General features: G+C 40.6%; 1 protein-coding gene and 1 long non-coding RNA gene across 8 annotated transcripts in view; one reads left to right on the top strand and one right to left on the bottom strand.

Annotated features, from left to right (window-relative positions):
• Positions 1–699: 699 nt before the first annotated feature.
• On the top strand, positions 700–24,364 carry LOC310825663. Of its 2 annotated transcripts, XR_014555410.1 has the most exons (3): positions 700–835; positions 21,632–21,903; positions 21,995–22,928. It is a non-coding gene; the product is annotated as an uncharacterized lncRNA (long non-coding RNA). The 2 variants fall into 2 exon arrangements; XR_014555409.1 differs by having other exon boundaries at positions 21,632–24,364.
• The window catches only part of PPP1R12A (protein phosphatase 1 regulatory subunit 12A), a 91,525-nt gene continuing 85,319 nt past the window's right edge, over positions 18,169–24,374 (bottom strand). For all 6 annotated transcript variants that reach the window (XM_083699069.1, XM_083699073.1, XM_083699074.1 and 3 more), the window contains one exon: positions 18,169–20,311. In XM_083699069.1, coding sequence (XP_083555195.1) covers positions 20,296–20,311 — 16 coding nt within the window. In that variant the 3' untranslated portion in view covers positions 18,169–20,295. The remainder of the gene's footprint in view (positions 20,312–24,374) is intronic.

Raw genomic sequence — 24,374 nt, 5'->3', positions numbered from 1 at the left:
CCCGGCGCGGGGGGTGGGGGTGAGAGAAAGTTGCGGGAAACTTCGCGCCCCCTTTAACTTCGCTCCCGGGCGCGGACAAGCTTCCAGAAGCCGGTGGGCTGGGCGGGCGGGCGGCTGACGAGAGGAGGCGCTGGCGGGGGGTGAGCAGGACACACCGCGCGCTCAAACACACACTCGCAGCCTGCGGGAGACAAAAGCGGGAGCGAGTGAGGCGGCATCCTCGGCTGCACTCTGTAGACCCCCCTCCTTTTTAGTGAGTGCCCCTCCCGTCAAACACCCAGCCGCCACCCCCACCCCGCCGGGAGTTTACTTTCTGCTATTCTCTCCCTCCCTCCCTCCCCTCCCCCCCGTTTATCCGCCACTCGGGAATCTTATCAGCTTCTAACGTTCCATCCAGCTTCCTGGACAGATGCATCCAGGGATTCCTACGGTTAACACGCACACACCCCGCCGCCTGCCCCATAAGTTTGCCGATATTTTCAGATATCACTCTCTCACTCACACCCTATTTACTGGGTGCAGAGTTGCCGGAGTTAGCAGATCTACTGCTTTCCCATCCCGATTGCAAAAGTACAAAAAAACTAGGCAAAATATATAGTTTCCTTCCCCCACCTCCCCGGCGCGCGCAAGTCTCTTGCCTTTTAATGAGCAGCAAGTTCTCCTTATCTCTTTTCACGCCCGACCACACCGCTCAGTCTGCACGGCTCGTCCGCCTGCTTTGGCTTCAACGCCCAGCAGAGTTTCTATACTGACCCGCGAGGAGTTCAGTCAGGTGGCTGATGCTTCTTTCCAGGAAGGAGGCGGCGGCGGAGCCGGAGATCGCCGCTTCTCCCAGGTGAGTGGTGCGGTTGGCGCACTGAACTCTCGAGTGAGTCCCGGAAGGCTCGGCGGCGGCGCTGCCGAAGCTCCCCGACTTTCTCCCACAGGGCGGAGGGTGGCCGGCCGAAAGGAGCCGAAGCGCGAGCGGAAACTGCCGAGGTGGCCCTGACAATGGGTGAAGGGGCGTGGAGGATCCTCCCTCGCCCTTGGTGCCTGTGTGAAGGAGCTCATCCGAGTTCTCCGCTGTAACCTGATCGCGCCACCAGCTCCTGCTTCTGCTCACCGCGCCGGCGTTGCCTCCCTCGCCCAGGTGACAGGAAGCTCGCCAATACCTGATCCCCTGTAGGAGAACCTAATTCCTTTCTCCCGAAGTAAGCACAGACAAAAAGGCCATCCCAGTGGGAATATACATCAGGCTTGCAAAAACATGGCTCTCGCCAGTAGAGCGGTTGATGCACCACTGTGGCTGCCAGGTTGAAATAATATGCAGGTGCACTGTGTCTTCTAAGGAACTGGCAGGGTCTGCCTCATCCTACTGCTCCAATTCTACTCACCCTACTGCTCCAATTCTAACTTTTATTAAGCTAATCAGCAGCAATGTGACAGATGACCCATTCAAAAAGCCTGGCCTTTTAATACCTATGTAACAAATAATGCATTAAAATTGGCAGAAGTTTGCCGGGACTGCGGCTGTATTAAACACACAAGTTAAATGCTACCTGACTTACAATCAGTTACAGTTGGGATAGCTCAGTGGAGCATGAGACTCTGAATCTTTGGACTAGGTAACCCTCACGGTCCTTTCCAACTCTGTGGTACCTGACTCTCAATCAGTATTTGACACAAGTACTTATATTAGGGGTGGTATGTCAGAGTTTTGCATATCCTTTATGTGCACTAATAGCAATGATTTCACTGTGGCGCCTTATGTAGCCAAAATGCTGCCAGCCATGCACAAAAGGGAGGTAACAGCAGGCTTAGGAGAATTTCTGTACTTTTGCAGAAGCACAAAAAAAGTTTCAGGAACAACGACTCTGGGTGTGGTATGGGGAAAGAACCCAGTGAATAATGAACAGCCACAAAACACTGGCTGACTTTTGGAAGGAAGAGTATATCCTGGATGAGAGCATGACTTAACAGGCAGATTCGACAGCATGCCCCACTTCTACATCTGAATTGATAATAGAGATAGATTGAGTAGAGCCAGGTGGTAGAATTTTGTGGTGTGGCAATGACTCTTCTGAACTAGGACTGGGAAATCCAGGTTTAAATCCTTACTCAGCCACGGAGTTTGTTGGGTGATTTGGGGCCAGTTGCATCTCTCAGCCTAACCTACTGCACAGGGGTTGCAAGAATGAAAGGGGCAAGGAGAACCATGTGCCCCATCTTGAGCTAATTGGAGGAAAGATGGGATCATGGGTGTAACCAGGACTTTGGGGTGGGGCAGAACCGAGGTGTTTGGTCAGCTAGTTAAGTATTTCTATTGTTTTACTTGATCTGGGGGGGCAGGTGCCCCCCCTTGGCTATGCCCATGGATGGGATATAAAAGTAATGGACTCTGCAGAATTGACTTCCTCAGCACTGAGAAGCAGCATCTGAATATCAGAAAGTAAAGCTGTAGTAGATTCATCAGTGAGCAAATATTATTTGGTTTGAGCTTGTGAGTTATGAGCATACTTAGTGAACAGTAGCTTTTGCTGAATAAGTTGTGTGCTCTCCTACACTTCCTCTACTATTACAAACATGTTTATGTTAAGGAATTATGTGGAAACTTGAAGAGATTAAAGCAGTTTGTTGGTTAATAGGCAGATGATTAATCAACAATACAAATGTTATTGTAAAATAAGCTGACAGAGCTAAGTGACAATTCTCATTTACGTGCAAGTAACATAATTAGCATGATGCGTTCATAAAAAAATGTAGTCATTGATAGTGGCCTGTTCCAGGTGCAAGAGCTCCGATGCCACAGAGAGATTCAGGTTTCTTATACATTTCAGCTGAAGGAATTTACCTGTGTGCACATTCCTTTGCGTGTGTGCATCAGCACTCCCTGTTGAAATTAATTCTAGACAGCTGCCTCATTGTAGCTGCTACATGAAGTAGCAATCCAGGTGATGAAGGAGCCTTGCGTCATTTTAATAGAAGGGACAAATGTACTGTAACATAACCATAGGGTATCATGTTAGGATAATCTAAAGTTATTAATGTGAAAATGTACCATCAGGCTAGCTGAAAAGAAAGAATGTGACTCCCCCTCATGGTTTTCTCAGGCTCCCTAGGGCTTTTATTTACATAGGCCCCCTCCATTGGAAATATAAGTAACCATACACTAGTGTCATTATTCAACACAGATTCATGATTAACAGGTTTTCCTGGCTGTAAAGTGAGCATTATTTTTCAGAAGGTTTCTTTTAGTGAGTTGTGTTTAAGATAGTAATAGTATTGGAACAATCATATGTGCTTTCAATGTGACCCTTTAATGTGGCACCACCTGTGCACTAAGACATCCTGCCAATTGACACTACAAAGACCCTCACTATACGTTTTAGAAGTTTGCTGAAAGTGTTTTGTTTCAGCAAGCCTATCTAGACATTATGTTAGTTGTATCTGTTTTTAAAGTTTTATTAATTTTGTCTTTGTTTTTTTAATGATGGTTTTATGTATATTTGATTTGAAATGGTTGGTGGGTTTTAGTTATGCTTAATTTGTAATTTTATTTGTACACCACTTGAATAATTTTGTTGTGATCAAGTGGCTGATAAATTTTCTAAATCAATCAATCAATAAAATTATGGACTGGCTAGTTACATAGTTCCACTGCTGAGATTAGGGTGGACTGATTTAAATTAGTAAGGGGGGGGAATCTATTGTATAAATCCTACATTTCCTAAGCAAATCATGTATGCTAATTGGTTGCTGTAGCAGGTAATTTGCTTGCCACTGAATAGAGTTTTTATACAACCTAAGTATAATCCAAAAACTTTGGACATATAATCCACATACTTTTTACACTATAGAACTACATGCTTAGAAGCAAGACAAACAGACAATTGTGAAACAGGGCAATTTTTGTTTGGCTCTTTGTAATAATTAAATGTCCAGAACTTTCTAAAAATAGACACCGGGGCAAAAAATTGTTTGATAAGTTGAAAAGTTAGGACATAACCCAGTCAAAGTGAGTTTAGTAAGACTAAAAGATGTGCTCAAATGACTGGACTGTTTGGCTGATTAGTAATAAATATTCAGAGTTTACTACAATATCACCTATGATATGTCAATGTGTAATTTTAATTGCTTTACTTCTGTCAATATTTTATCATAGATAGAGCCATGCCAACCTTTAACTCAAGCATTTGAAAGAGGTTCATTTATTCAGTTTTAAGATGGTTAAGTATAGGTTTTTTAATGTAGGTCAGATTTCACTTTAACAGTATAATCCTATGCATGTCTACTCAGAAATAAGTCTCATTGTCTTCAGTGGAACTTACTCTGAGGTAACTTGCTATAGGATTGCAGCCTAAAACATTTTTTAAGGCTATGTAACTGATTTTTATGACATTTTAAAAATCACATATCTTAATCTAAAATCTAGTGGTTCTTTCCTCTCTCTTGAACTAAAAGAAAGCAATAGTCACAGGAAAATATTTCAAAAAGTAAGATGTGTTTAAGAGGGCAATCCTGTGCACACTCACTTTCTTATCAGTAAACAGGAACAGTGATCTTCTACTGCTTTTGAACTAATAGCTCCATATGTTGTTGTAAGTAGGTATTTCCCAACCCTTGAAAAGTTATTTTTTAAATTCCAAAAATGCTCAGTGACCCCTATAGTCTGTTATTGATTAACTCAAGTTATGCTGTGGTGAGGTTGGTTTAAGTGCCCAGTGCAAAAATGCTGACATGAGATGTTTGCATCTTAATAGCGGTAGCACTTACTGAGAGCTTTCGGGGATAAAGTCCTAAATAAATGTAAGTATCATTTTGCATATTTTCTTCACCCACATCTTGGAACATAATAACACTGGATTTTTTTTCCTGCCAGCCCTTCTTAGTTATTTTTCTCTCTAAACATTTAAGCAGAAGTAGGTGTTTTGTTTTTTTTGGTTTTGTTTTGTTTTAAAAAATGCTAGGAACACTTGTGTTGCCATTACTTATGGGCACTTCACAGATGACAGGTTAACTATAAAGAGGGATTCTTTGTGCAGGAAGAAGGAAAAAACCATGTCTTCAATCTGCTTTCATAGTCCCAAAGGCATATGTTCGGAAGTAATGTTTCATAATATAGTTAGGGCATAATAAATATATATGGAATATGGACAGTGCCTCTTTCCAAGCTTGAAGGGTTGCTGCATCTAAGTTGAGATACACCAATTTATATTATTCAGTACAGCAGACTGTAGGATTTGTAGGATTAGTGCAGGTGGCACTGTTCATACAGGGCACACTGCACAAACTCTGCAATGTTCTACCTCATTAGTTCAGATTCTGCTTCCCATATGTGTGGTTCAGTGCTGACCTAGCAGCATGGAAAGCCCCTAATTTATAACTCCTCTTGGGAAAGTAATTTGTCTTTCCACAGTTTAGAAAGAGACTGTGGCTGCAACTATTTGCATGCTTACCTGCAAGGAAGCCACACTGAACAAAGTGGACTTAGTTCTAAATAAGCAATTGTGGGCAAAAAGCTTGAAAGGGTAATGCAATCTTGCTGAAATATCACAAACATAGTGTAAGTGCATGTAGCAGAATAGGATGTAGAGTGATCAGGATATTGCTGTTCATAACACTATGTCCCTCCCCTTGCCTGCAGAAGCAAATTAAAGTATTCAAAGCAACCATTGTTGTTGTTGTTGTATTTCTATTTCTTTATATCTCACCTTCTTCCCTGATAGGGACTCAAGACTGCTTACAGATAAAATGGGAACAATTAAAAACATGGGGGGGGGCGGAACGACCCATAATCAAAAGCCAATTGAATGTAATAGAATTAAAACAATGTTTCTCTCTCTGTGTATAAACATACAGATCATTACAATAAAAACACCAGCCCTTTCTTTAGAAACAGACAGTTCCCAAAAGCCTGTTGGAACAGGAAAATTATCACCTGCTGGCAGAAGGACAGCAAAGTTTGCATTGTGCTGCTAAGATTACCATAATCTCAGTATAGGCCACTTTTGGAAAAGGAAATATAGGATAACTTACAATTTAGCATACAAAAACCATTACTTGTGAATTTGCAATGCAGTTCTATAGCCAAATAATGTGTTCAAGAATGCATATACTAGGGTACTATGTGTAAATATATTGGTGAAAATAGCATACAAAATGCATTATGTTAGGGGGAAATGCTGTGCAAAAATACAAGGAGACATTTGCACTAAAATGCTGAAGATACTTTGTGAAGACATTTTTACATAAATTTGCAAACTGATGTGCAAATGTGGAAAACTGAACTTAAGGGGGGGGGGGGAAATGTCTAAACCAGAGAAACTGAAATTGACATATTCACACATCCCTAGGAGAAAGCAAGCGTGCTGATAAGCCCACTGTTTAAAATTGCTCTGTACTATTTAAGCAAGTAAAGATCTTGTTTTGAGACAGAGGTTTGTTGGGACTTGAGTATATACCCTGAGCTGTATGTCTCAACGCCTTGCACATGTGCTGCATCAGGAAGATTGTGGGCAACATGTGGCAGGCAGTCTCTCAAAGAAAGATGTGCTCTCACAAGCCCACATTCCCAGCATGTTTGCATTCCTGTCTCAGTGACGTCTACGCTGGCTTGGTCATGTCCACAGAATGGAAGGTGGCAGGAGGACATGCTCTGCTGGGAGCTGGTGTCAGGCACCAGGCCCATTGGCAGACCAACTCTGCATTACAAAGATGTCTGCAAACATGACATGAAGGCTGGCAACATCTCCCCACCATGTGGGGAATCCCTTGCGGACGACTGAAGTGCCTAGAGACAATCATAAAGGCAAAGACCCCCAAAGTGGAGAGCTGCTTATCAGGGTCTGGAAACGTCATGGGGAGGTGCTCCCCTGTGACCCTGGTCAGTGAGGTGGTGCCTTCCTTACAGGCCTCTGGGATACTTCCAGAGCCCTCTTGCTTACTTCCTAGAGGCTGGTAAGGAAAGTGCCACCATGCTTTGGGAAGGTGGCACAAGGACTGTGGGGTGTTTCCAGAGCCCTTGCATTACCTGCTCAATGCCTGGTAAACACGGAAAAGCCACTGGGTGGGTTTCTTCCCGCTCTCCGTTTATTTATTTATTCATCCCACCCACCCATGCAAAGCTGAAACCATGTAAGTAAAAGCAGCCTAAGTTGCGGGTTTACTATGTTTCCCTTTCTTTCCTATAGAGTTTATACCCACTGGTCCTCTCCATTCCACTAGATTTCTGTTACAGTCACTATATCAATTCTGTCCTCCAAGACAAAGCACTCCAGTTTCTCCCCCTTGGCTCGTAGGCTTCTAACATTAGCATATAGACGTTTATGCACTGTGTCTCTCTTTGAGTGTCTTTAGCCAGCCATGCTTTGATCTCTCTGAGCTGCTATCCTGTGCCTGTGCACTCCCAGTGCCTTATTTACCATTAAAAAAAAAAAAAGATTCTGGGGGGCTTTCAACATACTTCTAGCAATCTAAATTTTGCTTCCAGGACCTCTCAAGTACATTTTTGCTTGTCATTGGTGCCAACATTCACTTCTGACCCCTCCCCAGCATTATCTACCAGACAATCTAGATCAGGGGTTGTCAACCTGTTCCCTACCGCCCACTAGTGGGCGTTTCAGGATCCTAGGTGGGCGGTAGGGGGGGGTCTACATCACAAGCTGAATCCTCCTTCTATCGAGCACTGGTGGGCGGTAAGGAAATTTTACCATCAAGAAAGATGCATTAGTCGGCGGTAGGTATAAAAAGGTTGACTACTCCTGATCTAGATACCGTATTTTTCGCCCCATGGGACGCAATTTTCCCCCTCCAAAAATGAAGGGGAAATGTGTGTGCGTCCTATGGGGCAAATGCAGGCTTTCGATGAAGCCTGGAGAGCGAGAGGCATCAGTGCGCACCGACCCCTCTCGCTCTCCAGGCTTCAGGAAGCTATCCGCAAGCCTTGCAAGCCCAGCGGGAGTTCCCGCGGAGGGCGCCCCATGCTTCAGGCAGGTGTCCACAAGCCTCGTGCGCCCGGCGGGAGGTCCTGCCAGGCGCACGAGGCTTGGGGTGGCAGCCTGCAGCCCGAAGCACGGGGCGCCCTCCAGATTGCGCCCCGTGCTTCGGGCGGTTGTGCGCAAGGCTTGGGGCAGCGGCTGGGGGGGGGATTTTTTTTTTATTCATTTCCCCCCCAAAAAACGAGGTGCGTCCTATGGGCCGGTGCACTCTACAGGACGAAAAATAGGTACTTGCACATACTTCTTTAGGGGGGTTATCCTTGGAATGAGGGAATTGCTACTTATCCATAGGTCCCTTATATAAGGGATCATTTCTCTCTTCCTCAGAGATACATATTTCTAATCTGGCACAAATAATAGTTTTGTTTTGAGTTATTGGAAGATAAGCACTTTAATTTCCTTTTATCGGGTTGCTTGTCCATATTGCTGAATGCCCAATTCTATTCCAACAATTCCATCAGAATTGAACAGCTGTATAATTTAATGTTCTTGTTAAGAGACAGTGCCTTGAAGAGGAATTCATTTTCATCTCTACCAGGCATGCGAGACATTATTTATCTGTGTTCTAACTTGTTTAATTGGCTCAATCTTAAACACAGCATTCCAGCTGTTGCCACCTTACAGCTTCAAAGGGGAACATACCCAAGATATTAATATCCAATCTAGCAGTTACTGTCTTATTGTCTGTTTCAATCTGAATCATGTTTTTACTAGTTACTAGAAACCCAGCCTTCCTTCTCTTCCCACCCCCATCTCTCCCAATTAACCGCTCTGAATGTTTTCATACTTCACTGTTCTGTATTCATCTTGATCTTGGAAGAAGATTGCTGAGACCCTGTTTTGTATTATGCTCCTAACAGTTCATTTGATCTTGGCTATCAGTTAAAGCTTAATCAACTATCATTCAGACATTGTAATGCTCATTAGAATACCACCTAGCAACCCTAAGCAAGAACTGGCTAAAAAATGAAACCAGTTTTGGTTAAACTTCTAAAAACATAATTTTAGCAACTTGATGGTCTGTGCAAAAAGCTTCAGAAATACCCTATTATATTCCATGCATCAGTCTCATAGAAAGATTCTCCAGCTTGGAAGGTGATTACCGGTACTTACTGCATAGTCTTTTCTTTCAGCCTTTTTATTTTTGAAAAGGCCCTCATAGCAATTCTAATCAGACAGGGAACTAGGTTTTGTTGACTCTAGCCCACACAATGAACTAATCATTTGTAGCAAAGTGGGAAGTGCAATACTTGTGTAGCTGGAGCTTATAGATTAAAAATACTGCATGGGAAACATTAAAGTGATTGCATGGCTGCAGTCCCACCTAGTACACCTCTACCTATGTTTCCCCTCCTGAAAACTGTGCCTTAGTGTGGCCAGGTAATTCCATTACAGAAGCATACTATACTGCAGAACACACACACTTCTTTTAGAGCTGAATAGACACTCCAAAATTACAGTGCCATTCTTTAATACAGTCTTGGATTCTGCTTTATGACTTGGCTAATTATTGCTTTGCCAAGGATTTTTTTCCAATTAAGTTTGGGAATGTTTCTTCAAAGGATGCAACTGACCTCTGTTTTGCATGCAAAAGTCCCAGGTTCAATTCCTGGCATCTTCAGGGTTGGGAAAGACCCAGCTGAAGCCTTGGAGAGTCATTATTACTTGGTGTAAACAATACTGACCTCGATGGATCAACTTTGTAGGCAACTTCCTCTTTTCCCACTTTGGCAGAAGCATCTACATCTTTTAAGCAGTGGCAAAGTCTTATTCGCTCCTACAAATGCCTTTGGATGAAATCAGTGTTTTTTTCTGGTGGGATGCAGGGTTACGCATACCCCTAAACATTTTGAGAATCTAAGCTTTGCCTCACTGAGGGGCAGTCTTCCATTATGAGTAGGAAAATGAGAGTACCATACCCCTAAACATTTTTTTAAAGAAAAAAAGCACTGGATGAAATAAAACTAAAGACAGCCCCTTCATTTTTATATAGTTTGGAGCCTTTGAAATTAAAAAGACATTGGTTTTAGTAATGGAGCGTACAGTGAAGTAGTGGCTCCATTAGGGGACCTGGAACGTGAGCAATGTTGTCAAAAAAAAGAAGGAAAGAGAAAGGATAGTAAGTGAAGATGCTCAGTTACAGTGACTGGTGTACTACTTATTTACATTAAAGCAATGGAAGCAATATGATCACCACTCTGATAGAAGGGAAGTATCCTGATTACACCCAATGGCTGGCACAAGCACTCACAATTCTTTCAATGACTTGGCATGGAAGTGAAATCACAACACTGCCGTTGTAACCAGAACTCTTCCATTATAACCATATCCTCTAGAAAGCTGGATTGTACCAGCTGCATTGCACAGGGGTAAGTAGGTACATCTCTTTTCCTTCAGGGGCTCCTCTGAGGTGGCTAGCTTTATCAGATGGAGAAAACAACACAACACATGAACAGCTCAGTCAGCAGGCAACCTGTTTCAAACACCAGTAAAAAGCATAAAAAACAATACGCTGCACAACAACCTGACAACAATTTAGAGCTTGAGAAAAGTTTAATATGTAGGTCAGGTTACCCAAGGTAGACTGAACTGCTACAAAGCTTATTTTTTTTTTTTTTTACTATTTGCATTTATAGACTGCTTACTGTCCAAATATCTCAAGGCGCTACTATTTTTCTCCTACCTTTGTGCACCTGTCTCTCTCTGCTTGCTTTTCTCATCAGCTAGCCCAACCCATACACTCAATATGCCGGCAAGTTTGGAAAACTCAGCAGTGGCCAGAGGATTGGAGAAGATCAGTCTACATCCCAATCCCAAAGAAGGGCAGTGCCAAAGAATGCTCCAACTACTGCACAATTGCACTCATTTCACACGCTAGCAAGGTTATGCTTAAAATTCTACAAGGCAGGCTTAAGCAGTATGTGGACCGAGAACTCCCAGAAGTGCAAGCTGGATTTCGAAGGGGCAGAGGAACCAGAGACCAAATTGCAAACATGCGCTGGATTATGGAGAAAGCTAGAGAGTTCCAGAAAGACATCTACTTCTGCTTCATTGACTATGCAAAAGCCTTTGACTGTGTCGACCACAGCAAACTATGGCAAGCTCTTAAAGAAATGGGAGTGCCTGATCACCTCATCTGTCTCCTGAGAAATCTCTATGTGGGACAAGAAGCTACAGTTAGAACTGGATATGGAACAACTGATTGGTTCAAAATTGGGAAAGGAGTACGGCAAGGCTGTATATTGTCTCCCTGCTTATTTAACTTATATGCAGAAGTCATCATGCGAAAGGCTGGGCTGGATGAATCCCAAGCTGGAATTAAGATTGCCGGAAGAAATATCAACAACCTCAGATATGCAGATGGCACAACCTTGATGGCAGAAAGTGAGGAGGATTTAAAGAACCTTTTAATGAGGGTGAAAGAGGAGAGCGCAAAATATGGTCTGAAGCTCAACATCAAAAAAACAAAGATCATGGCCACTGGGCCGATCACCTCCTGGCAAATAGAAGGGGAAGAAATGGAGGCAGTGAGAGATTTTACTTTCTTGGGCTCCATGATCACTGCAGATGGTGAAAGCAGTCACGAAATTAAAAGATGCCTGCTCCTTGGGAGAAAGGTGATGGCAAACCTAGACAGTATCTTAAAAAGCAGAGACATCACCTTGCCAACAAAGGTCCGTATAGTTAAAACCATGGTTTTCCCAGTTGTGATGTATGGAAGTGAGAGCTGGACCATAAAGAAGGCTGATCGCCGAAGAATTGATGCTTTTGAATTATGGTGCTGGAGGAGACTCTTGAGAGTCCCACGGACTACAAGAAGATCAAACGTATCCATTCTTCAGGAAATCAGCCCTGAGTGCTCACTGAAAGGACAGATCCTGAAGCTGAGACTCCAGTACTTTGGCCACCTCATGAGAAGAGAAAACTCCCTGGAAAAGACCCTGATGTTGGGAAAGATTGAGGGCACAAGGAGAAGGGGACGACGGAGGATGAGATGGTTGGACGGTGTCCTCGAAGCTACAAACATGAGTCTGACCAAACTGCGGGAGGCAGTGGAAGACAGCAGTGCCTGGCGTGCTCTGGTCCATGGGGTCACGAAGAGTCAGACACGACTAAACAACAAGCCCAACCCATGGTCCATTATGGGAAATCTCAAAAGCAACATGGCACATTAAAAAACAACCAGCTGTCTTTTTGGTAAAGGAACGGCTTGAGAGACCAATATTCTGATATTACAGGTCTCTGCAATGATGAAAAGAGTAACTGCTGCTAATGTATCGTTTATGAAGCAAGTCCATGCCTCTGTACTCCCTGTGTAGTGCAGTCTCCAAAACAGCATAGTGTTGATGCAGGATTGTGCTGAAATAAACCCTGGTAGTTGAAATGGGGCTCAGAGATATGTGAACATAAGGATATGAAATAACAGTGTTATTCTTTTAACAGCAAAAAATGTTGTGACATTTCTAAGCCTGCTTCATCATATGTATGACAGCAGGCATATAAACTTAGGCTGAAATATTGCAGCATATATCAAGTAACTTTCCAGTGAGACTTTATAAAAATATTTTCAGAAGAGGATCATCAAAGAGTGGGATAGTGGCACTATATTGATTCTGCATCTTATGTTTGCTAGAGGGTATATCATATTTCATTGCAACTACTTTGAAAGCTCAGTAACCTGTTAATGATCCATTAATTTCAATACATTCAACCTGGAGAGCTATATTAATTAAAAGCTGTTATTGAGATAAACTATTTTGTTATTAGATATGCAAATACAGTGTAAGGTTTTGCTTAGAAAAGGCCCTTGCTGTGAAACTATGACTTGGAAAGGCTCATGGGTTCCACCTGCTGTCTGAATTTAAAATTACTTCCCAAATCTTACAGGAATTAATACGTGTCCTAGCGAGAATGCCTTGCTGTAACATGACTATTTCAGCCCTGCTACAATTTGAAGCCAAATAAGCACTTTCACTTAAAAACAAACAAACCAAACCCTACCAGCAGCAGTTAAGATTTCATCCACTGTTAAAAACAGACAGGAGCAGGATGTATACCAGGAGACAAACATAATGTCAGGTTTCTCAGACTCCTTCACAGCATACATATTAATCCAGAGAGATTTAATAGGAAACAGCTCGTTTTCAAAACCACACAACATTCCTGCAGTGACCACAGCAGTGCTGACTTAGAAAAGTATTGGGTTTTTTTTTTTTTAAAAAATGTAACTGGCAAGCTGGAACAGAAAAGGTATTCCATACCATGTGACTAGGCAGGACATCACATCTACAATATATTTTAGAAAGTTGTGTGTTCTCTGTAGCTCAGTTGGTTAGTGCATAGTGCTGATAATGTCAAGGTTGCAAGTTTGATTGCTGTATGGGAAAACTGCATATTCCTACATTGCAGGGGCTGGATCATTTGGTCTACGATTCTACACATTTTTAAGTCAGGTATGCAAAACTACAAGCTCCTGCTCCAGTTTAAGCCTAAAACCAAGACTAATCCAATAAAACATTAATCACAACTAGGACCATTTATTAAAATTCATTTTCCCTGTAAGTTTCACATTTTTTGGAAGAAGATGGAATTAAAATTCTATGCCATGTGGCTACTCAGTCCATAGTGGCTGTAGTCCAATAGAAATACCCAAATTTTGTCATCACCATCAAACTATGGCATAAGTGAGAAGTATTTCTTCACTACTCACTTCCCAGAGTGTCACCAGTTGTAGTGCCGGGGGAGTTTAAATGGCCTCTTGGTTAATGGTTTGGAGATTCCTTGTGCTCTTAACTGGTCCCTCTTCACTATTAATATACTAAGAGTACAACTGAAGATTTAAAAGAAGTGGGACAGTTTGCTGCAGCATCCGGGTTACTAAATGCAACATATCCGATTTCAAGACACCACATTTGATTGGATATATACTATTTATATTAGATGGTCTTAACACCAAAATGGACTGTTGAATTCCCTCCTGCTTATGGACCAGCATAGCTGCCTTTGAAAACCATAAAAAGCAAAGGCACTGTGGATTAAAAATAAATAAATCATGCAATAAAATTTGTGTTCTGGTTTCAACATATTTCCATGCATCACATTTTAAGTACAAATGAGCTTGTCCTCCCAAGGCAAAATGAACTTCACATTAGTCTTGTTGATGAGCATTTTATGCAGCAATATAATATACAATGGATAGTAGTTCTTAAGTTAACTATTATAACCCCCAAGTCTTTTTGGGAGGTGAGCACCAATTTACGAGGGCTGCAAAGCCAAACTGTTCTAACTTTCAACCCATCCAACAGGTGACCACACAAAGGTAGTAAGAGTGATATACTTTTTTTATCTGATCAGCACTAGCTTAAAATGCAGGGATGTCATAATTGGGATCAGCTGGTTCAGTGATTGTAGCAGCAGCCCTCCCCCCTCCCATTCATTGACAAAACTTGGATTCCTTTAAAATTGTGTGCCTGACACTATACATTCATAAATGTTGCTTATGGTATTATCCTTATGCTCTATTTTCCCCTCAGCTTCTCAAGACTGATAATCTACATATATGCACCCTTCACAGAAAAGGTTAAAGGAAAAAAGTCACAAAATGACTTGCTCACTACTGTACAATAACCAATGCTATTTAAGAGAAAAGTTAGTAATTTAAAGATCAAGCTTTTCTTACAGTTAATAATTTTAAAAACGGCAAAATGTAAAATTTCACTTAAGAGTGATAAGAAGAACGGTCTTTACTTCTTTCTGTAGCTCTAGTGTGGTGCTTTTAGAAGCACTATTTGTTTATTTGATATCACTCAAGGGTTGCTAGACTGGTTTTAAATCATGGAACATTCATGCCTATTAACTGTTTTTCTCTACATAAGGCAAGAGCTTCCCTCCACAGAAAAGTTTATGACCTTATGTTCTGAGCATCTCATTTATCAGCAGGCATACTGCCCAGCATAACATTCCCACATCACACAGCAGTGTGTGAGAGACTTCTTGTCCACTTCCGCTCCACTGGAATACTGCAATCCCTTTAGTTGGTATAATAATAATAATAATAATAATAATAATAATAATAATAATAACCTAACATCTCTTCCCTATGTGAGGAATTATGGTTCAATTTGCTTAGGAAATGAGCAGTTATTCTGCTCTGGAATGCATTGCTGTGCATAATGCACAGGTGCAATCCAGCTGATTTAATTTCTTTGAAAATGCAGGTAAGATTCCCCACCATGAGATTTTCAGTCTTCTTAATGTATACAGTGAAACTAGATTATGTGCTCTGTTTTATTCTGAAAATGTCAGTTTTTGCTCCATCACCCACATTCTGCAACTGGAATAAATTGTGGAAATTTGTGTGATTGGGGAAAGTCAACGAATGGGTCCCTTCCAACTCTATAATTCTACAATTCTTTGAAGTGGGTGACACAAGGGTGAAGCAGCAGCAGGATATGGACAATGGGACCACAGACAAGAGCAAACTGAATGCAATTCACTCCAAAGTAAATCCGCATAGGAATTGGTTACTGGGCTGGTCACTTGTTATCTCCCATTCCCACAGAAGCATGTTCTACAAGAGGTGTATCAAACACTTTTTCAGTCTAAGAGATTAGAATGTTACTTCCTTTTTAAATGTGAAAGGGCAAATAAACATTCAGATGTAGTTTAAAATATGCTCTAGGAGAGTAGACACTTTTATGCCCAAATTCCAAACCTAGAAGTCATCAAAACAAGACAAGGACACTTTATTCATTCTGATAAGATCCCCTCAGTACAGCCAACATAACTATAAGCAGTTCCGTGGCTATCGAGTTGCCATATTTTGAAGAGCAAAAAAGAGGACAAATTTGCCGATTTCTACTTTAAACTATGGATCACTCTGATGACTCTAATTTTACATACCTATAAAAAAAGAGGATGTGTCCTGGGAGAAAGAGGACATATGGCAACCCTAAAAAGGTACCATCCCCCATAAAAAAAGGTTTTCTTTGAGAATATCAGATACGTATTACACATGGGAGCACACAGTACTTATGTAAGGAGAAGTTTACAACTCTTTACACTGCTTCCAGTGGTGGGACGCAGGTGGCGCTGTGGGTTAAAGCCTCAGTGCCTAGGACTTGCCGATCGAAAGGTCGGCGGTTCCAATCCCTGCGGCGGGGTGCGCTCCCGCTGCTCGGTCCCAGCGCCTGCCAACCTAGCAGTTCGAAAGCACCTCCGGGTGCAAGTAGATAAATAGGGACCGCTTACCAGCGGGAAGGTAAACGGCGTTTCCGTGTGCGGCTCTGGCTCGCCAGAGCAGCGATGTCACGCTGGCCACGTGACCCGGAAGTGTCTCCGGACAGCGCTGGCCCCTGGCCTCTTGAGTGAGATGGGTGCACAACCCCAGAGTCTGTCAAGACTGGCCCGTATGGGCAGGGGTACCTTTACCTTTACCTTTTACACTGCTTCCAGAGTTGGTGGGTGGGTGTTGCATGTTAATGGTGGGTATAAGTATAAATAAAAGCATACTGTTTTAACTAATAATCAAGACTGCGCTGTTTCAATATTCACCTTGGCTGTCTCAGATTAGAACTCCCAATAGTGGGAAGTCTACTCAGAAGTACACCTACTGCATTTGGTGTACACCAAGGGTTGTACCCTGCAAGGCCCACTTGAGGGGGCTGAAAACTAGAGGCACAGCAGTCACAAAATAGTGGTGCAGGGGCACAGCCAGTCACAAACCAGCATCAGCTGGTTGACATTGCTTACCTCTGATAAATCCATTTTTCGAAATTGCTGACTTGTCATAGCCTTTTTCCTGCAGCAAGGAGTTCCACACCTTAACTTTCAAGTGAAGTGCAGGCAGAATTTGCTTAAAGGGGTTTTCCATTCCAAACTCTAAATGCCTCTCAAAGTATCTCCTGAAATTTCACATTCAACTTGTACCTTACTTCCCTGCACTGACCCCCAGCAAAAAAACCTTACCAGTTTTATCCATCCCTCCTTCCTCATCCTTTTACATTCACTTATTCCGATAACTGCTTTCCTCGCTTACCTTTTTCTTTTTCTCTGTTCATTGATAACAACAAATAATATTAGCCTTTTATCTTATTTCTTTCAACTCCTCCTGGTCCTTTCCCCTCAGAGAAAGGAGACCTACCTACCTATCTTCTGTCCTTCTTGCTTTTCCATGTCCTTTGTGACTTGAGCACACGTGTGTCCACGCATGCACACACACACCCAAACACCCACAAAGGGGGCTGTGAAGGGGGGGCTTCTTTTCCCCAGGTTGTACAAGAAGGAAAAATAAAATATTCAGTTATTCTAAAATTATATAAGAAAATGGGAAAACTAACATTTAAAAGCCAAGAAAAATAAGGAGGAAACAAACAGGATGAAAGGAATCTTATATGGTATTGAAGAGTGACGTTAACTCAGGAAGTGTTGCAGGTGCATAAAACAAGGACAGGGGTAACGTTCAATTACTAGGTTTCCCATAGGTTAAGACAGATTATGAAACACAATGCTTCCTTCAACCCATTTTGCCTCAAGTCCTGTTTAGATCTTGCCATTATTTTAATGTGCAGCCAAATCCATGTAGTTAACATCTCAGCTATGTTCATTACTGCTTGAACTCCAGAACAATAAATGCCCTCCATCATGGGATAAACTGACTGCATGTTCCACAATTAGCGTCCTCAAACAAACAAGTGACAGTTCTCTGATGATTCAACACTTCTTTCATAGTCCAGTATCCAAACACCACAAGCTTATTTCCAGCAGGGATCTAAATGAAAATCTGAACTTAACATTAAAACATGTGCTGGGATGGAGGAGCAGTTGCTAGTGTAGCTAAAGGAATTTATATCAAGCCTCTGGTATGTTCAGCTACAAAATATTCTAGTGAGTTAAGCAACATTCTAAGATCATGCATTCTTACCATGGCACAACACATAAAAAAACTGGTTTCCATGTAGTTTCTCCATGCAGACAGGTTTATGTAAAATATATAAACATTTTTCAATTTTGTTACAGTTTGCATAAATATGGCATTTTTACTGTTGCATTTACAGCTGTGCAAACACAATTTGATTACAATCTCTGAAAAGTACTTTGCATCCCAGTGAAGCAATAAAAAAATGCCCACAAAGAATTAAAATACCAAATTCACGTTTAAAATGTCTTCTCAGTAAAATCCACACATTTAAAATAGTTTTATTCATTTTATTTGTATATGTCAAAATACATTTTTTTTTTTGCAAAATAGTGGGTTTTGCAAGTAGTTTCATGCAGATGCAAGGTCTGCTCAATACTACCAATAAAATCAACGTAACACAGTAGCCATTCAGTTTTTAAAGAATAAATAACCTATATATAAAACACTAAAATATTAGATACACATTTAATCATTCACAGGCATCCAAAACTTGACCAAATATAATCCACAGTATGCCTAACAATTCAACAACACTATGCAGCGTGTTGCAGCCATTCAGATGGATATTTTCTCTGCTTGGTTTGTATTAGCTTAAGACCATGAAATATGTCCACCTTCAAACTTATGACTCATACAGACCTATTGTAACAAGATATCCCAGAACTATCCTTGTACCTTTAAAATCAAGAATCCTGAGCTTGGTAGTAAGAGCAAAACCTTACATCTTCAAAAAACCTCCCTCCCCCCTCCCCAAATCACCCAACCCTATGAAGGGGACTCACGTCCTCCTTGCCCTAACAGTTCTCTTTTGCCCACCCCAAAATGAAGTGAGTCCCATCCCCAAGAAGTAGGAAGTAGAACACAATGACCTTTTAAAATGAAGGGGTACAAATTCACATTTAATATAGTATACAATATAATCAATAATACAATAGCTACTACAAGCTTTACAATATACAATTTATTTTAATGGCTGAGCTGTTCAGTGGTTTTTAGGCAATAGTCTGTAGGCCAGAAGATGGTTATATTTAGTAGGTTTTAGTGAAAATATAAAAGCTGTTTGTTTTCTAACAAAAGCTATCTTCACTGGAGTACTTTTTAAAAGGCCACTGAAATGTATAAAATGGTCTGAACGTGGTGGTATCAACTTAGATGCCTCTTCACATGGCATTAGCAGTGCACGTAAATGAATAGGTTAGGGCTTTCAAATGACTTAAAGATTACTTTGGCTAGCACAACAGTTTCAGACAGCACTCAAACACAGATATGTGAAATGTAGTGAAGAAGTTATACTTAAGTTTTATTATGGGTGATCACTCAAATAAAAAATGGAAGGGGATAAAATATTGTTTTTAGTTTCAATTTTTTTGTAAAGACTGACTCCATACAAATTAGAATTTCTAAATTTAAACCAAATGGACTTTGTTAAACACTACTGTGGAGCAGCCTATTTTGTTTTAACACACAATTGCAATAGGGAAATATATTCAAGCATGTCAAGTGGTGGTCTGAAAACTCCAAACAATATACATTAATATATACAGCATCACTTAGTACCTGCTAAAATGAATGTGATGGTTACAGGATCTAACAACTTGCACTACAAACCTTTTTCTTTTCTTTTAAAAAGTGACCAATAAAGGCAGAAGACAGGAGTTTTAAAATAACCAATCTACTTGCAACTGACTTTTAAAGCATCTTTTATAGGAAATAATGCATATTGCACAACAGTGAAAGCAAAGGTTCCACAAAACCTCTCTGTTTTGGGGTGGCTGGCTGGACAATACAGGCTTAGTTAGCTACATGTTGCATTTTTAAAGGGGTGTGTAAATGTAAAGCTGTGAAAATACTGTACAACAAAAAAAATCTGGTATATGAATAATTAGAAGGAAACACACACAAATCCAAACTTAAGATGTAAGAGAGAAAAACTGCAGGATAGGAAAAAAAAACCAGGAACCGTGACACAACAAAATAAAAGTAACTGTCTGTGGTAGCAGAAAGCTTTTTTTGATGCATGTGTTTATGTACAACTAAGGCTTACTGGTTAAATATCTGAGGCTTATCTGGCCTTGAACACTTTCCTTATATGCAGTAGCTGTAAACAAGATTTCTCAGTCATTATGTCTTCTCAGCAGCTGCTTTAACACATGAAACAATGATCTTGGTTAAAAAAACACACACACCCAGGTAAGAGGGCATTTGGCAGAATATCTGAAAATGACAGTCTCCAAGAAATCTTCCCAGACTTCCAGTGACTTCCATGCTATGGTCCACTGGAGATACTAATTATGTGCAATCCCATGATTTGCAGCTGGAGTAAACAATTTTATTTGGAAAGCTTGCTGATAACTCTGATCAAGGCCCCATTTTCATCTTTTAGCCTCTGGTTATCGGCCTTCAGGTCTGGTAGCATCTATCAGAGAAAAACAGAGAGTAAAGTGTGCAATGCTTGACAAATAACAATATAGTAAATACAAAGTCTCTTCAAAGACAAATAGTCCTCCTTTCCTGCAAACGCCAAATGGTTTGTTTATTTAATACCATTTATAAACCAATTGATATTAAAATATTGCTAAGCAGGCTGGTGAATTGAATATGTGGCTATCTGTTTAGAACTCAAGGTCCATCCGCAGCAGCAACTTACTATTTTATAATCACTGAGAAGTGAAATATAAAACAAAACAAACCATATTTAGTCAAGTCACTCACATGGGGTAATGGAAGAAAAAGGTTTTTCATAGGTGCTCCTCTAGGTAAAATAAGCATGCATATATTTACTTAATTTGTAATTAGCTTTTTGTGAGGTACAGTTCACACAGCCCTGGGTATACATTAACTGAAGCAAGATTCACCAGACCTGGGCACTGGAACCCATTTTGGATGTCCTGCCTCAGGTTTCAGAGTTGTAACAAAGAAAAGTGATTCAGAGAATGCGTAGAGAGCATTCTTCACAACTACACCCTTGTCTCCAAACATTTGGGAGTAAGGGTGAGAGGGTGTCGAGAGAAGTGACAGTTATACCACAGGACTTCACTTCCAGACACGTTTGAGCTCTGAGCATATCTTAGAAACTGACATGTCCACTATTGCAAAATCGAGCATAGACACAAAATTGTGTGTTTTGTTTTTGTTTTTTTAAAGAAGATAAGACAAGTAAGTTATAAGATATGCCTATATGTGGCATTTGTGCAAACCTGGCAATGTTACTGAAATAAATAGGTATTAAATGCTCACTTAACTGACAATCTGCTAAACCTCATCATGCCTTTTATTTCTAATCCCATTATATAGTCACTGCTTTGGTATGATAATGCTCTTACCACACCTACTATAAGTTTATGAAGTTTCAATATGCATCTAGTCAGCAGATAAATTATCATCTAAGTTTTAAAAAAGTCATCCTTATAGAACATTTTACTGCCACTCCACTCGGAAGCTGAAAAATTTCCCCTTAGAAACCAGAAAAAATAAGCTCAACATCTTCCTGTGGAACCCATTTACTTTGAAAAATACTGGTATGTTGGATTTAAAATGGGACAAGAAGCACTTGGAATGGCACAATACTATTTCTGCTCTTACTAAACTCTTGAAGGTAAGGGAAAGCTTCAATATCAAGTCCAATTCCTAATGAGGTAGGTGCAATTGTAAGAGTGAAGAACAAAGAGCCAGGGTTTTGAGTATGGAGAAAGAATACAAGAGTTTAAATACTGTTTTCTTCTTTTTTGCACCATAGTTCCCCCAATATTTTTTACAGAACTAGAAAGGGCACAATGTGGGGAGCGGATGGATGAGAATGACTGGCACTGATGTGATGCCACAAAATCAACTGTTAAGTCCAGGGCATGAACGAGCATCTGGCCAGAAAGAAACACACACCCAAAGATGGAAAATTGCCTTTGCTTAACCAAGCACTTTCGACATGTGACCTCAGAAATTGGAAGCCTGACAATCAGACCCACCATCTCGAACAAAAGAGATGTTGTCAAACTACAAAGACACTGTGTGGCTAATGGTCAGGGACGATGAGGGGCTGTAGCCCAACAACACCTGAGAAAAGTTGGCTTAGAGGCTTCTTCCTTTTGCCTATAACAGTTAGGAAGTAGAAGAGGATGAATGTAAACCCAGACAAGATGGAGGTACTATAGGCAGGCAATACTGGTACTCAGGTTCACCAGCAGCATTGTTTTCCTGAAGAAATCAAACATGGTCCAAGACCATGCAATCCAAGATTGCAGTTAGGCTGCAATCCTAACACTCACTTATCCGGGAGCAAATCCCACTGACTTAAGTAGGACTTACATCCAGGTTGGTTTACTGTAATGTAATTTATGTGAGGCTACCATTAGAAGCTTCAACTGGCTCAGGATGCTGAGGGCAGAGATTTGTTTGGGCCTGGCAGGAAAGACCACATCAGGTCAGTTTTCTCAATGTCATTGGCTTCCAGGCAAAATTGACAGTGATCACTGCGACATCTAAAACCTGAATAGCCAAGCCTGGGCAAGGCCAGCTCAGGAATTGTCGCCTCACATGAATTCTGCACTCCCTTTCTGAGTCCTTATTGCATTTCTATTGGCAAATAAACAAGAAAGGGGATGTTTTCAGCTGTGGCACCCTGACTATGGAATAATTTCCCCAAATAAATTGAACTGGCTCCACCTTAACCTGCTTTTAAATGGGTTCTTGTTTACACTTAATAATACATTTTCAATTTGGCTGTTGAATGATTTTCAGGATGCTTTTTAAAGCCCTTTGTTATTCTTAGGGTGGTTCTGGATTTTGTGCTTCTTTTCTTATTTGTAAATGCCGTAAGTTTGAGATTTTTTTGTACTGAAAGGAGGATATAAATGGCAAAATAAATAAACAAAGGAAAAAGAGTTCTTGCAAGTCGCTCAAATAAGCAAGGTTACACCATGCATAATATCAAAATACTTTGTATTAAAATGCTTTGTATTATTTTTTTTTGCAAAGCATCAAATGCCAAGAGTTAATAAACATATTCTTTGAAAAATCAAAACTGCATTTAAAATAAATTATTATACACGTGTGATCTGTTTGGATTGGGTCTTGATATGTATATGATCATATTCTAGAATGCATGAGGTATCTCTAATAAGGTACATTCACAATAGTCATTTTGATATCTGCTTAAAGTATTTTTCTTTAGGCAAACCTATTCAGACATGTAGAAATTACATGTGTTTTATTTCTTTTTAGCTACTGTTGATTGCAAAGGTAAATTTTCAGTTTCACAGAAATGAGACTTAACTTTCAGCTATAAAAGCTCATGCCTCCTCTATGGCATTGGCATGGCACATGTTAATCACTTGGAGGAAAATCTAGGCTCATATAAAAAAATTAATTCTGCTGTATTTACGAGCTGCCTCAAACAGTTAATGCAAAATATTGCAACTGATCATTTCTTCTGTACTATTATTATTATTATTTCATCTGACACATTGTTTTTCCAACCACTCACTAGAACTTGGTACTGATGGTTTTATTCAATTAAGTTTTACTCAGAGCAAACCCATTAAAATTAATGGAACTAAATTAGTCATGCTCATCAACTTCAATGGGTCTACTCTGATGGACCCCGAGTATACAACAATGTTAATATTTTTATTTTTTTTTAAAGTTTACTATGACAATTTGGGAAAGATAACACAACCCTGTGACATTTTCCACTTTAAGTAGTAAGCTGGTACCAGAGGTTTCCAATTAGCACAGATGAGTCTTATGTTTTTCAGTAAGTTTATATTCAGATGTAGTACTTAGCTTCCAGTGAAGTAACAATTCAACTATTCAGATTAGGGTTTAGTTTTTCAGCTCCTCAATATTCTAATACATATCCAAGGAACGGCGCATCTCTGAACTGTGGTAGGTAGTAAGGCCTGCAGATTAACATCAAAGTAATCTGCCAACACGGATGCATTCACCATATACATATGCCATGCTAAACCACAGCACAGCGTGATAAATGAATGTATCGCAATAAGCCTCAGGCTCAAGCACTCCATCCCTACCCTCTCCTCCCACCGTGTGACTGGGAGGAAGTGTTTGGAAGCTTTTTGCTTCACTACAGTTTGTCATGTCATATGCCCCTGATAAACTGTGGTTAATAGAAACTACAGCTAGTTTCAAGCAAGCCAGCTTCAAATCATAGTTTCTAAAGCTGGCTTATCTAACACTTGCCATAGTTAGGATTAATCAGTTCTTGGTCCAGACAACATAGAAAGCTGTGGCTATTCAGAAGAGGAAGTGAAAGTTTCTGAACTCCTTTGCAACTAAACAACATCAATATATCTGTTAGTAATAGGGTAAAATTGGAATACTGGAAACTGTATTTAAGCTGCACTTCTAGTCAAGCAATAAGCCAGTTTTCAGACACACAAGCATTAATAGTGAGAGATGCAGGCCATAACACTCACTGAAAGTCAACACCTGCCCAGCTACAGAAAAAAGAAAAGGGGAAATTA

This window comes from Podarcis gaigeae, assembly GCF_964106915.1.
Source record: "Podarcis gaigeae genome assembly, chromosome: 10".
Classification (NCBI taxonomy): Eukaryota; Metazoa; Chordata; class Lepidosauria; order Squamata; family Lacertidae; genus Podarcis; species Podarcis gaigeae.
This window is presented reverse-complemented; position numbering and strand designations above follow the sequence as displayed.